This window comes from Arctopsyche grandis, chromosome 10, assembly GCF_051622035.1.
Source record: "Arctopsyche grandis isolate Sample6627 chromosome 10, ASM5162203v2, whole genome shotgun sequence".
In the NCBI taxonomy this organism is placed as follows: domain Eukaryota; kingdom Metazoa; phylum Arthropoda; class Insecta; order Trichoptera; family Hydropsychidae; genus Arctopsyche; species Arctopsyche grandis.
Genome location: NC_135364.1, coordinates 20,962,375 through 20,977,354, shown reverse-complemented (window position 1 = coordinate 20,977,354; position 14,980 = coordinate 20,962,375). Strand labels below are relative to the sequence as shown.

The window sequence follows — 14,980 nt, the reverse complement described above, 5'->3', positions numbered from 1 at the left end:
CCATTATCACCTCTTTTAATTCGACATGTCCAGAATCTCGGAAAAGCAAAATAAACGTATTACGACTACCCGTATTTTCAAATATTGTTAAACGCAAAACATTACATTTCATGTTTTGAGAAATATTTCTCAAAATGAAAAAATGTGCCACTTATGACACTATCAAATATTCATTCATTTATAGTTTTGGACCTAACCTAACCTAACCTAACCTAATGCGCCACAATGGCCTACATAAATAAAATAAAAAGAAAAATCCAAAAGCAACGGCTAATATATAAAAACAAATTGCTTAGCCGATTCAGTCGGTATACGAACGTGAAAGTTAAACAATGCAAATTGAAAATTCTCTACAAAACGTAATTTTGATTACTTTGTATGTCTTCTGTGAGATCGAATAACTTTTAAACAAATATTCACGCGAGGTTCCTTTCAAATTTTGCCGTTTTTGTTTCGCATATTCTATTCAAGTCAAATGAAATTCAACTTAAAGACAATTGCTTCCGAGTTCCGACATTTTTTAACAGAAAAACATCTCCGATGATAATAATGTTCCTAAATAATTTTTAAAAATTGTTACAAAAACATAAAAATTTACGTTCGCTCGTAAACGCTCCAGTTTTACGGTCAATTTCGTAGCAAGTACTGCTCAAAACATTGTATTCACAATATTTTTGTTTTGAATTTCTACAGCAAAATATTTTCGTATTCGTTCACGTGAAGTAAAAATGCTAAACTATCCGCCAAACGAGCCGTTCAAAACGGAAAATTTTCTTGGCAACTTCACAACACATTCGAAACGTCAGAGAAACAATTAAAGTGGATTAAACCGATAAGATGATAATAATAAAAATATAAAACACGCGGTGTAAACTGGTCTAAAGTTCACGCTTACACTTGAAAGATAAAAACTTTAACAATAACAAATACTTTCATTCTCCGGTGAATATATCCAACATATTCCATTGTATAATAATCAAATACAACTTATCCAGTAAATACAGTCCTTAAAATACCAGGTACACATGTATAATATACATATGATAATTGTTCTAATGAAAATTTACTTTATAGTTAACTGTATTAAATTTTCAATCACAGTCGACTCTGTTCGACTTCCTTTATACATATAAAATAAATCAAAACCGAATCGAGGCACATATACATATGTACATATTTCGCGATAAAGAGCTCGTTTTCCGTAATTTCGAACAAAGCGATGCCCCTCTAAGTGAAAATAAACATGCCACAGGGATTTATTATATGAAAACAAAGCGGTGAATCGAAGTGAGGCATTCCTTCGGGATAAAAGTGACAAATAAAACATTGAACTCGGACATATGTACATATGTTTGTTCATATTTATCATATGCTTGTGTGTATGTATGTATGTACATACATATACATACATACATATGTACGTTCCTGTCTCCTTTGTGCTACCAACGCTTCTCAGAAATGTTTATGAAATCTCAAAAACGAAATAAAGAACATGTCCTCACATCAATACGATCAAAATCAAAATTTCATAATATATATTTACTATATTCAAGACGACTCGCGTTCGTTGAAATCGCTCGATCAAAATATTGTGACATCCTATGTAGTATGATTACACGGAATAAACGATATCGGTTAAAAAACAACATTCTATCAGTTTTATCTCACACGAACCACTCAAGAATACAAAGATAAAAGTATTACGTAAAAGAGCATCCGCTAATGAATTTCTCTCTTCTGTATTAAAACACGACAATTTCAAGGAAACGATTCAAGAAGTTATTGTATAATTACAACTAAAAGATTTTCATGGTTCATTACATTTTACTATAATGGGAAGATCATTATATTCAAGATTATTACGGTGATTAATCTGAAGCCCTCAATAAAGCCGCGAGCACGACATAAAAACACGGATATTAAGCACAACAACAACAAGCTTTCGACCTAGTCTGTAACTTTACATGGGAAATTAATTAACGATACCAAACGTATATATTTTGATACATTTACTTTGTGTTAACTAACATAACAAATATTTCATTTTCAGATTGCAAGGCGATGTTGAATTTCTTCGAAGGGATTTTACATTTAAATAGAATTAATCGTAAATACTAAAAGTCACAAAAATCATTACATCTGAATGGCGCTGAAGTTCAACGTACGACGACGCGAAATAAAGTTTCGAGCAGAAGAAAAAGTGCAACCGAGAAAAACTACTAACAATAATAAATAAAAATAATGATTTCTATAAAGAGATAACCCACGGGGACTACTCATAATCGTATTTAAAAGTTTTGTTTCGCTTATTTTAATTTACATTCATAATTTAGTCTTGCAAAGTAAGATTACTGAATCAAAAGTGAAATTTTCGTTTCTTACCTTCGTCTACGACAGTGTTTTGTAGCTGTAGACGAAATTGTGCGTCCTTATCGATTTTTAAATAATATTATTATTATTTTGCTTCAAATATTTCCGTGTGAGTGTTTCGCATAAAATATTTCAAAATGACCCACGGAATAGTCAGCGATAAAAAGAAAAATGGAGAGGAAGGAAGCAACGGCTCCAGAACATCACCCACACCCCCAGACGGTGGGTGGGGGTGGGTGGTTGTCTTCGCCTCATTCATGATCCACATTATAAGTAAGTTAAAAATTTTCATTACAATACAATACAAATTTAAACATAAAATGTTAAACAATAAATTTTACATACCCCAACATACCTTTTATGTATAGGTACATACATAAACCTCGTAAATTTAATTTTGATCAAAAATACAAAATTTATATTGTAATGCATTTTGCAGAACCATTTCAAATCCACCTCTCATTAAATATTTCAAAATCTAAACTTGATTAATTAATTAAACATAAGCAGGTTTTCATTTATCTATGTAATATTACAATTTTATGTAACGATATTATAAAAACACAATCTTCAGACACTTCAATCATGACACATAAAATTATATTTTAATACACGACAAAAGCATCTCACAAATTAACATAAATACGTTGCGTTGAATTAATTTATCGAGTATTAAATCATCGCATACACGATAAATTATGCAAATCAAAAATACATATTCCATGATGTATGTATTACTTATATTATACCTACTTCACTCATCTCTACCGATCAATAATTTTCCTTGAATTAAGAAAAAAAACTCGATCGCACCTGACCTTCAATTAGCATAATCACTAAGCATTATAACATAAAATAAATACAATCATTAAAAACATACACGATGTGAATTAAAATGAAATAAAACCAAACACACGTTGTATAAAATCACTATCGTTATATTTCTCATTCCTTTTCGAAATACGTACGTATTATGTATGTATATGTATTTCATTTAATGAATTTAATCGGCATAATTACACATAAATACGACTAATTTAATGTGTATATAAAGACCGACATATCTTCATATATCAAAACATAGAATGGCATAATTTCCATATCGGCACAATTTCGCATATCTTTCGAGCAATTGAATATGTATACATACATACATGCATATTTACCAACGAGTTTAAATGATAATTCGACATGAATTACTCGCATTTATTTTATCTCCAAATGTACCAGGACCATAGAAATGTGGTTTTGAAATATGTACCTACGTATTATTTCAGAATACTTAACGAACCGGAAAATAGCACCAGAGAATTTTAATGTGAACTGCATATATGTATGTAATTGCACTGTTCGAATGCTTAACCTACATAAAGTGAACGTGACATTTTTAAATCACCGCCAATCTCTAGATTCACAGAAAAAGCGAAGGCCAACATATCCGAGATTTACGTTAACCGTATGTTTGAAATTTAATTTCGTCTAAAGAGGAACAATTCTATTGGAAAATGTTTTACAAATTGGAGCCGAGATAAACTTAAGCCGAAACGAGAATATGTAGATGTATCGTATTGTGTTATGTAAAGGTGTACATATGTATAACTTATGTACATGTACAATATATTTAGAGTAAACCGCCAAACAATGAAACGTACAACTCCGTTCTAATTAATAACTGGTCTGCTCATCCAGAGACAAAGTTTATTCAAAAAGTTCACTGTCGAACGCATGCAAATGAAAACATACATATGTAAATATGTATGTAATATTGGTTTCATTTCGTCATAAGCAGCATTGAACTGAATACGGAAAAACAATCTTCGAATTGCGCATTTAGCATGACAAAGACAGACTTTCAACATCATATTCCGGCTTCGCTTTGGGACAAAACTTATTTTAGATGAAGGAAACAAATTTAAGCTAAGTAAAATTTTAGTGAATCCCAACTTTTTTCGACTTACTTATCCTTTAGCAGCCCATTTCCCAAAATTGTACCGCTCTTATGAGAACAAGTTTGTAATTTAATAAGCCCTCAAATCCCCCCCCCCCCCCTCTCCAAGCACTTATAGAGTTTGCGCATATGTAAATCTTTGCTATACATACATATGTATTTTATAAACAATTTTTAGAATAATTTTTTTGCACACAAAGTTCTCATACATATATTTAAACGTATATCTATTTGAGTTAATAGATTCTCAAAATGCTTTTGATTATCATTTTGAATAATTCTTCACAATACTTCATTTATCGATTATTACACCTAGAGCCGTGCGAATCGGGGGAGAGACCCCGGGCGCCAAAATAAGTGGGCGCTAAAATCAGCAAAATTGAAGCGAATCTCAAATGAGTACTACAAAATCCCAAATTTTAAGTGAAATATAAACGCAAAAATATTATTTCTGCCTTTGAATGAGTGAAAATTTTCAAAAAAGGACCATAGATCCCGTTTCCCCGGGCGCAAGTTTTTCTTTGCACGGCTCTGGATACACCTACAAATTAGGGGAGGTGTTGTCAACAATGAAATCAGAACCGTTTCAATGATTTAATCAGATAAATTGACAAACTGTGATAGAAAGTGATCGAACTAGAGTCACATACATACATATATCTAAAGTATGGCCAGCAGCCCTAGATCAGGGTCGAACTCATGACCCATCTGCTGTTGGCAGGGTCACCGATAGGGGAGGGAAGCTGGGGCTAAATTTCCGGGGCCCAGACTACTTGAGGGACCCCGTGTTGGGACGTTCGACTGGTCGATATTGTTAATTTAGCTATTTAATGCAAATGTTTATTATTTTTCGATCCGCGCATTCTTTGTGTCCATGTGAAATCGTACCTGTTATATCATACTTTCTTATTCGATTGTTTCAAAAAATATCATTTAACATGTCGGCATTTTTCTAATAGTTCTGATGTTTTCGCATATTAAAAATATATCTATAAGAATTTTTTTTTTTTGGTTTGTCATAGGGCACGGAATTATTTTTCCAGAGCCCGGGATTTCTCTCGGCGGCCCTGGCTGTTAACATAATACGCTAGCCACAGAGCTATGTTTCTGGCTACCACAAGCTGGGTATCTCTTCTCTTAAGAGGGCTGTATACCCGAAACCTTAATTTTGTTGTCAATCCTTTCTTTGATATATATATATATATATATATATATATATATATATATATATATATATATATATATATATATATATATATATATATATATATATATATATATATAAAACATTTGATATATATATAAAACATATATATATATATATATATATATATATATATATATATATATATATATATATATATATATATATATATATATATATATATATATATATATATATATATATATATATATATATATATATATATATATATATATATATATATATATATTTATATATATATATATATATATATATATATATATATATTGAGTGAATGCGACAGTTGCGCTTCGACCAGATAATACGTATTTTAAATCGACAAAATCAAGATTTCGTATTCTCCAGTTTTCTCCTCCGAAACTAGACCAATTTAAAAAAAAAATTCATCATCGGTATGAGAAAGATATTTTCTATGTTTGTATGCTCGTATTTTTTTAAAAATCAACCGTTAAATAAACACGCTGGACTCTTTTCGTGGGTGTAAAAAAGAGGCGATTTTATAAATGTTTGGCGGCTCCTAGCTCCTATAAAAAATAACTAATCAAAAAAATAAAACCACAGAAACATGCCTATGGTGGATATCCATAGCATATTCAATTTCTCTAGTGCCATAATTGAGGAAGGGAGAAGTGTAATACGACAAGGCGCTGGTGTCCAGCTCTCTTAACAGTCAAATGTTTTAGTACAACAACCACATTTTTGTACATAATCATAAAGAAAAAGAAATAATTATGCGCTTCGACATATTGCCACATTTATAGTTCCGTCAACAGTTCAAATGAGCATCTCAAATTCCACAGCCAGACTCTTGGCGCGTTCATTTCGAAAATTTCCACCGAGGAAATCCTCGATAGCTCTAAAATCGTCTGCCAAATGCGCCCTGACTGAAGAACGTACATATCAATTATTGCAACCGACAAATGGCCGACGTCCAAAAGGGAAATTCATTGTCGCAATCCCCCCACATGTTATTATTTTCGACCGTGACTTTGAACTCCGATAAGACGAAGTTTGCAACTTTAGCGAGGTCCAAAGATCCCGACGACGAAAATAGCCAAAACATATGTACATACAATGTGTGCACACATTCTATCAAACGATCAAATATTTTGCCAGTTTGTTGACCACTATCACCCAACCAAACACACAGACACACGTATTCTTTTGTCAGTTTCGGGTTACGCATACATAGTATTGCAAATTATAATAAACACATTCATACATAAACCAAATAAACACACACGCATGGCTAACTATCCACTAAGGCGCCAATTACGCGCATGATTACAAATCAATTTTGCAAAATTTCACTGATAAAGAGAACAATCATTCGTCGGCGTGACTTTTAGTAGTACGCACTGTTATTATTGCACACACGTTGATGTAAAGTGCAACGCACGATAAGTGCACGCGCGTCCATGACAAGTAATTCCATAGAGCTCAATAAATTATGCACATGTTATACATATGTGAGTATGGATTAAATAATCGAGTTCAGTCGTTAATTTATTCTCTGGAGCAACATCGAGTCCGACGTAGATTGTACATAGCTAGGATATTTTCGCGATAAATGCAAAATCAGTAAATTCCGCAAATGCACTGCGTATATTAAATATGTAGATGTGACATATAAATTGCAATTTATATTCTCAGGCTCTGTTAATTGCCGCACATATTGTGCATTACTTTCAAAATCGCTATAAATCCGAGATTATTTTTCACAGCGTAGCACACTGACTTAGCCATTGTTTACCAGTAGAGAGGTCGAGGGTTCAAATTCCGGTCGCAATCGAGTAATTATTCGATCTATGTATATTCGCTGCTGGCAAGATCTGGATATTTATTAAATCCAGATCAACCGTCTCTCATTAGATTTTGTCAATTTATATAATTTAATTGTTGTTGACGGATCCAATAAAATCGGCGTCTCCACCTCAACTTCTCGCGAATTTGTTGACTGTGTACAAGGTCTACCATAGATGGGCAACTTGGGGCAACCTTTCATGGACTCTATATGAAAAATAATTATAAATAAAATAATAATTATACTTTAATCGTAATAGCGTAAGTGTGGTGATTTAACGTCAATTATTAACAAAGCTGTGCAAAAGATGTAAGAAATCCCGTAAATAAGCGTATTGACGAAACTAATGCTAACTGGAATGATTTTCCGAAAAGAAAATGACAACGATGAAATATGTAGATCTAACTTTATAAATTCAGCGAATCACTTTTTGGACATCTTTTACAAAAATTCAAGTATTTTCTAGACAATACTAAAATTCACGTACCTTTTATATTATAAATTTTTGATATATCAATATAATTCAATAAAATACATGATTCTATAGATACAATAAATAACTCAAATCGAATTATACCCAAAATAATTTGAACTCCGATAAAGAAAGACAAATGATAACTATGTACATACGTATACATATATTAAACATTTTCGACTCACATGGAGTTTTCTGTTATCAATATAACTTTTTTCATCATCCGAAATATAATAATTTCACGCAGTTAAATGAGATGGACGTGTTCGAACTTTGCACAATTCTAATCGGAAAAGTCGTACGATGTCCACGCGTTCAAATACATAAATCTGTCCACTTGTTTTTTTATTGAAGTTAAACGACGTTACACAATTTTGTACTATTTAATTAACGCTCAAATGAATTGTGTAGCAGTCGAATTCCACTTTTAATTGAGATCGATTGGCTCGCATCGTATCATTTTTTTATTACTATTATTTTTTTTATTATTTCAACAGACGATAAATGAATTGGTGCAACGGCGCGTGCTTTATTTGATTGCACCACAGGCCATAACAATTTAATTTACTCGGTACTTGAAAAAGTTTCGATATTGTATATACCTATACATGAGTATGTACATAAGTTTAGAGCTGATCTTGACCTGTGTATTTTACGTGTAAAATGTATATAGGTACATACTTGGGAGAGTAGAGCAACACGGGAAAACAGTAAACCCATGTTTTATGTATACAATAGATTCTAAAAGGTGCTTTTCGCTTTTCCGAAAGTAATTCAATTGCATTACACTTTTACATACACATACATATGTAGCTATCTATCTCGAATTGACACTATTTTTACTAACCATAAGAGTAATAACCCTGACCAAAAAAAAAAAATTAACGGAGCGAAGACTATTCAATTTTTCCTAAATTTGACCAATGAATTCGAATATGACAATGATTTGTGTTGTTTCTTCGTCTTGAGACGTTAAAAAAATGCACAATTTTTTACAGATTTTTGGCTTTTGCAGTCTTTAACTCAAAATATATTTTTGCTGTACCAATAAAATATAATCTAATGATTTTAAAATATAATTAAACTTAAATTAAAAAATTTTCAACCAAAAGAAATACATAAAATATTAATAAAATTAAAATTAAAAAAAAACATTATTTTATGTGACATTAATAAATTAATCGACTAAATCTATCAACATGTATATAAATATCACACAGCCCTAACAAATCATCATTATTTTCATTTTTATATCGGCTGGAAAATACATTTTAGTCCGCTTGGAAACACTCTTGAATATAAGAATGTCACAGCGTATCAGATTGAATTCCAATACATTGCACAGTTTATTATGAAGACATTCAAGTTCAAGAAGCAGAATTTTCATATGAAAACAAATACACATGCGACCATTTGATTTTAAGACAACATAAAAGAGACAATAAAAAACAGTCGAACACCTAAAAGCACCTGTTAAACAGCAAACTGTCAACAAGAAAGAATTAAAATTTATACAGACGATAAAACAGAGTGTAAAACCCAACTTCTTATTACCACTCACAAGATCTTTTCGGCCGACGTTTACTCACTAGAATTATACAGACAGCACTGCATCAAAACATCGCAAGTAAAACGATACAGTTTTTCAACTTTTAACCATTCTGAATAATAAATCATAAAAATGTATGTATGTATTTAAAAACGCATTAAAAATACCTACATCTGTCAAGTGTGTATATTTTACGAGAAGTGTCCATTTGAGATATTACGCATGTATTAGAGAACACGAACATTGAAAAAAATGGGTTAAACTTTCCGATTTTCAACGAGTAATTTCCCATTTCAACGACGTGATATGCAGTATACAATTATGTATACATAGCTTAGTAGCTTTCATGTAAACCAGATTGGCATGCAACGCGTGAAAGTGAAACGTAATTGCAATTGACCGATAGCTAGAGTAATCTCGCACCAATTTTCCCCCAAGTGACGGTTAATCGATAACGACAGAAACGTTGAAAATCAAACACCATTTCGAACACTTACACTGCATATATGTACCTACATACATACATATATATGTAGTATATATTATGCAACGCAAAAATGAACCATTATTACGTATACAATATCGCGGCATTGTTAAAATTTCCCCTTTTTATTTGAAAAACATATTGTGCATGCCTACACACAAACACCCACACATTTTACCGAGAAATTTCCGAACTGAAAAAAATTTCAGTTCAAACCGGTTCGAACGGAAAACCGCTTATGATAATAATAGAACGGTCGCACGTTGTGAATATATCCATGACACGGTACGAAAAAAAAACTATTTTCTTGTGCTCTCGACGCATCTTTAAAATTGGAATGTAAACATGCGTTCGATTGAACATTTCATTGCAAAATGGGACGTGCCTTTAGTTAAAGCCTTGATGCTAAACGACAATGCGAAACCGGTTCAACGATGAACGGTTTGAAAAACCGGGAAAATCTTTGACTTTTAAAAAACCAACAATTAGGTGCCCTTCATAAACTTCGCTGGGACACTTATTATCTGTCTCCATTGAATTCGTATCGAAAAAACCATCAAATGCTTCCACCGCTAAGTAATTTAGTATAATTTCACATTCACCTTCTAGAACTCCTTGAACATCTTCTTTTATTACTGGATATAAATCAGCATAACATATTGAAGAAGTGTTGACCTCATTTTAATACAAAGCTTGCAGTAAATACATAGTAAATTCCATCTTGTTTCTTAATATAATCTGAAATATATAAAATGAACAAAAAATTAGTACAATAAGTATACGTATGTACATAAATATGTATGTATTCAAACAAAAATGCATTCTATATATATATATTGTATACATTATATATATGTATATATACATATATACATACATACATACATATGTAGATACATACATATAATGATTATATTATACAAAGTATGAGAATTTTATTGTATCTATACACGTGCAAGTTCATGTATAATATATAAATTCAAATTTGCAATGCATGCCTAAGAACTACACACTTGTTCACATACATTTTTTTTAAATTAAGTATGCAAAAACAGCATTCAACATCTGGAACGCATCCCAACAACAACAAGTTGAAATGGCATGTTGGAAATATTGAAATTTCATCATCATCAAAGATGATTATAAATTACGTATATTCCATTTGATGTCTATATAGTAGAAATGTGGCAAACAACGTTGGAATGATTCCCATCAAAATCTAAAATATCAAATATAAAATAAACATCAACGATACTTCAGTATGATTGAAAATATCATACGTAAATTTATCATCAAAGCGACAATGAGATGCACGAATGCATCTCAAAGTTCTTTTGTGCTTTTTACGAACATACATACGTAAGGATGACTTTTTCGAGTCTTTGTGCAGTTCGACAAAGAATCGTAAATTATATGCATACATACATGTATTGTATTTGTGTATAAAATGTATGTGTCAGTTCTAAAGATGCGCAGCATTATAACCCTGCCAAATCCGCTCAAGTATTAATTTGCGTATTCAAAATGAACTGCTAATGTGGGATTTGATCGGGTAGAATTTTCCTCGAGGAAAAATAAACACTCAGCTTGATTAATCAATTTCGCAAAAGTGTTCTTATCCGGATCTTTGCAGACCCCACTTTACAAAAGCAATTAAGAGAAACGCACGCATTAATCGTTTTGCATATTCAATTTAGTTTTAGCCAAAAAAAATTGTTATTAAAATACATCAAACTTATATAAATAATGAACAAACAAAGATTCGGTTCAATGTTAGTATCATTATGAGAATATTCATACATATTTTTTTACAGAACAACAAGATAATAGTATCGCGACTTTGCGTCACATAAAAAAAAATATGGGTGTGTAACATTGAGCATTTTTTATCAATTGATGGTTTTAAAACAGAATTTCGTAAAATTCTCTTCAAATAAATACCAATTATTTCTATAAAACATTATAGAAATAATTGGTATATTTCTATAAAAATTTCTATAGAAGCTGATATATTTATATAAAAGCATGAAATTTCAAACAGTATAATTTGATATAAGTCTAGGTTGAATTTTTTCATTTGATCCATGTAAATAGAACTCTCGTATAATTAGTACCTACATACATACATACATACATAAACGATATAATCCAATTTTAAATAATGAACCTTGCTTAAATTAAAATATACATAATTAGCTCTAGATATTAATTAAAAACCTTACTAATACGATGTATGTTCAGCTAACAATATAACGTTACCTTTTCATTAAAATATTAATCAAAAACTAAAATATATTTAATAGCCAAAATATATATTCACTAATGAAATCATCAACTAATTAAATGATATCAATAGAAGTCGAAAAGTCGATATGCATATAATCCATATATTGGGATCAATACGAGGTATGATTGTATAACGCATTTCTCTCCGAACAAACACACAAACACACTTTCAATTTTACATACAAATACAAGAGAAAAACTTGTAGACTCTAGCATTAAATTAAAATTAGATACATAACAACGTTAAAAAGAAATAAAAAAATACGCTTACAATATCGAAAACCTCACCAAATAAACCAACTCTAACAAAACATTCGTACTCGGTAAACATTTTCCACCACAAGTTCAAATATTCGTCTCACAAAGCCAATTCGAACGATAGCAATATTTACTATAAAACATTTAACATCGCGTTAAGCACGTGATTTCAAAAACCCACATGTTATCCGGTCATAGTGAATCATTGAGCAAACAAAGAAATGTACACATCTAAACAAACGCACACACACATGAGTACATATGTGCATACATATATTATAATAATAAGTGCTAACAAATCACGTATTTAACACCACAGCGGCACTTGCACTTTCAAGCATTGTCATTTCGAAATCACACATATGTACATATTTACATATAAAAAAAAATCGAAGATCTTCAAAAACCCGACCTCAGATGAGGTCGAGCACATTCACCGGAATTGATTAGCATTATCTTCAAGAATTTCTTGCACACGAACGTGCGTTAATGACCCACAATCGACGTTGACCCCGAACGTTTTGTCAAATATAATGAAATATCGCGTGTGGTCTAAAAGACGACCCCCAAAACTCGCATAGTGATTTGTGTGTCGATATTTTATACGAGAGTTAATTTGGGTCGACTCTTCTTCTATATTTTATTATATTTACATGTACAAAAATAATTTGATTTTTTTATCAATACATGTACAACAGAGACGTTTTCGTTATATTCTATTTTTATCAATATTTATACGTGCCATCGGATCGTATCAAATGAAAAGCATCGAGTTTAACCGATAGATATGTGAAACGACTCGCACGTGTTTGATGACTTCATATGGATCGTATAGTAGACAAACAGATTTCCAACCCTTTGAGTCTCACAAATCGTACGTACAACCTTCAATATGTTATATGTATGTAACGTATTCTCGTTTTCAAACATTTAGATCCTTTGAAGTGCCTTGGAAAAAATAGCTTTTTGTCGGGTAAAGAATAGCTTCTCCAGATAACGATTTGGTAGGTGGATCTTCATATAAATTTATGTATGGAACGGTCTCAAAATGAAAGCTTACGCGCATACTGGCGGGACGCAATTCGACACGACGAACTTTATTCAAAAAAAATCTACGTTTGAAGGTCTATTCATACACAACACAGACCGTTAACTGCACGTAAACAGCAATACGAAAAGTATTCTTTGGTAAATTCTATATGGACACATTCACATGTTCCATAATGTGTACGTATCGTAACAGCTGACAAGATCTATTAATATCGTATCGAGCAAATCGGGTTTTCTTTGGCCACTATGGAAATATTAACGCATGCTGTGACGTCATAGTAGCTAGTGTACGCGTACTAACGAATATGAATATTTTAGGAAAGGTCGTAGTGTGACAATATTGACTCAACGATACGACACAGGCAATATTGCACCGTATCGGCAATATATGTACATATGTATATGTAAGCCTTTCCCGATTTTGCCTTGCACTTGTCATTGAACGTGCGCTGCTGTATAGTATGAGTAGAAGTAGCTATTTCCTTGCAGTACTGTGTATTATGAATATATCTTGATTCGTAGCACGTCATATATTATAAAATCTGATAACTTTGAAAAAAAATTGGATGTGACCAACCCAGGGCTTTATCTATGTATTTGAAGAATATAAGAAGAATAAAAAACAAAATTCGATGATCAAACATATTATGTACACATTCACACATACCGATTATGAAAACTACTTCCAGTTTATAAATTCTGACCAAAACCCTATCAACTCTAAATTAGTACATAAAGAATACAAATATATATTTTCAGCTTGATACGCTCAGGGGTGTGGAAAAATGGTGTGGTCACAACGTATTTGACTTTTCTAAGAAGAAAAAATCCCACTTCCGGTTTATTAAATATAATGTTTTTTTATTTTCATTACATTGATACAAGGATTATACTTGAATTTTCTCGTGAAGAGCACACATGTTTAAAAGGTCAAAAAAATAGTGGAAGAAAAATTGAATAAGAGAAAACTGCCACTGGTTGACGGATGCTCACCAAATTTTATATAAGACTTGTTATTATTAAGCTGAAACTTCTAGATATTAAATTTTAGTTGAATAAACCAAAAGGTTTCCGAGAAAAAAATTAAACAAACCTCAATTAAAAGTCTATTTATGTATTTTTTCTTGTACATATTCTTCATGTACTTTCTTCCATTCTTAATCTGTTTAGCACACTCGTCGCTTTGTAGCAATCTGTTAGACGAGTGTGCATGATTAATTTATTTATAATAAAAATAAAATGTACTGCTTCCGGTTGAGGTAAAATATATTTTTAAAATATTAAGGTATACAATTTATATTTTCTATTACATGTAAAAACATTTCAATTAGCGGTTTGGGATATAATTGAATTCAAAAACTTAAAAAAAGGGGATACCTATAAGGGGAGGTACCATTTCCAGTCAACTTAAAAATTTGAAAAAAATTAACGTCGTATCGATAAAAATTTCACTAAACCGATACTAAGTTTCAGTGCAGTCAAAATCTCGAGTTCGAATTTTCGCATGATTACAAAACTTCATCTATTGTTT

The 14,980-nt window shown here is 31.4% G+C and overlaps 2 protein-coding genes across 3 annotated transcripts in view; one reads left to right on the top strand and one right to left on the bottom strand.

Moving 5' to 3' along the window:
- The window catches only part of LOC143918308 (uncharacterized), a 237,919-nt gene extending 236,325 nt beyond the window's left edge, over positions 1-1,594 (bottom strand). The window contains exon 1 of the mRNA XM_077440124.1: positions 1,544-1,594. The gene's annotated coding sequence lies outside the window, so the exon portion shown is untranslated. The remainder of the gene's footprint in view (positions 1-1,543) is intronic.
- Mct1 (Monocarboxylate transporter 1) overlaps positions 1-14,980 on the top strand; it is a 35,190-nt gene that overhangs the window by 365 nt on the left and 19,845 nt on the right. For both annotated transcript variants that reach the window (XM_077440125.1, XM_077440126.1), the window contains exon 2: positions 2,051-2,643. In XM_077440125.1, the coding sequence (XP_077296251.1) occupies positions 2,508-2,643 (136 nt within the window). In that variant the 5' untranslated portion in view covers positions 2,051-2,507. The remainder of the gene's footprint in view (positions 1-2,050; positions 2,644-14,980) is intronic.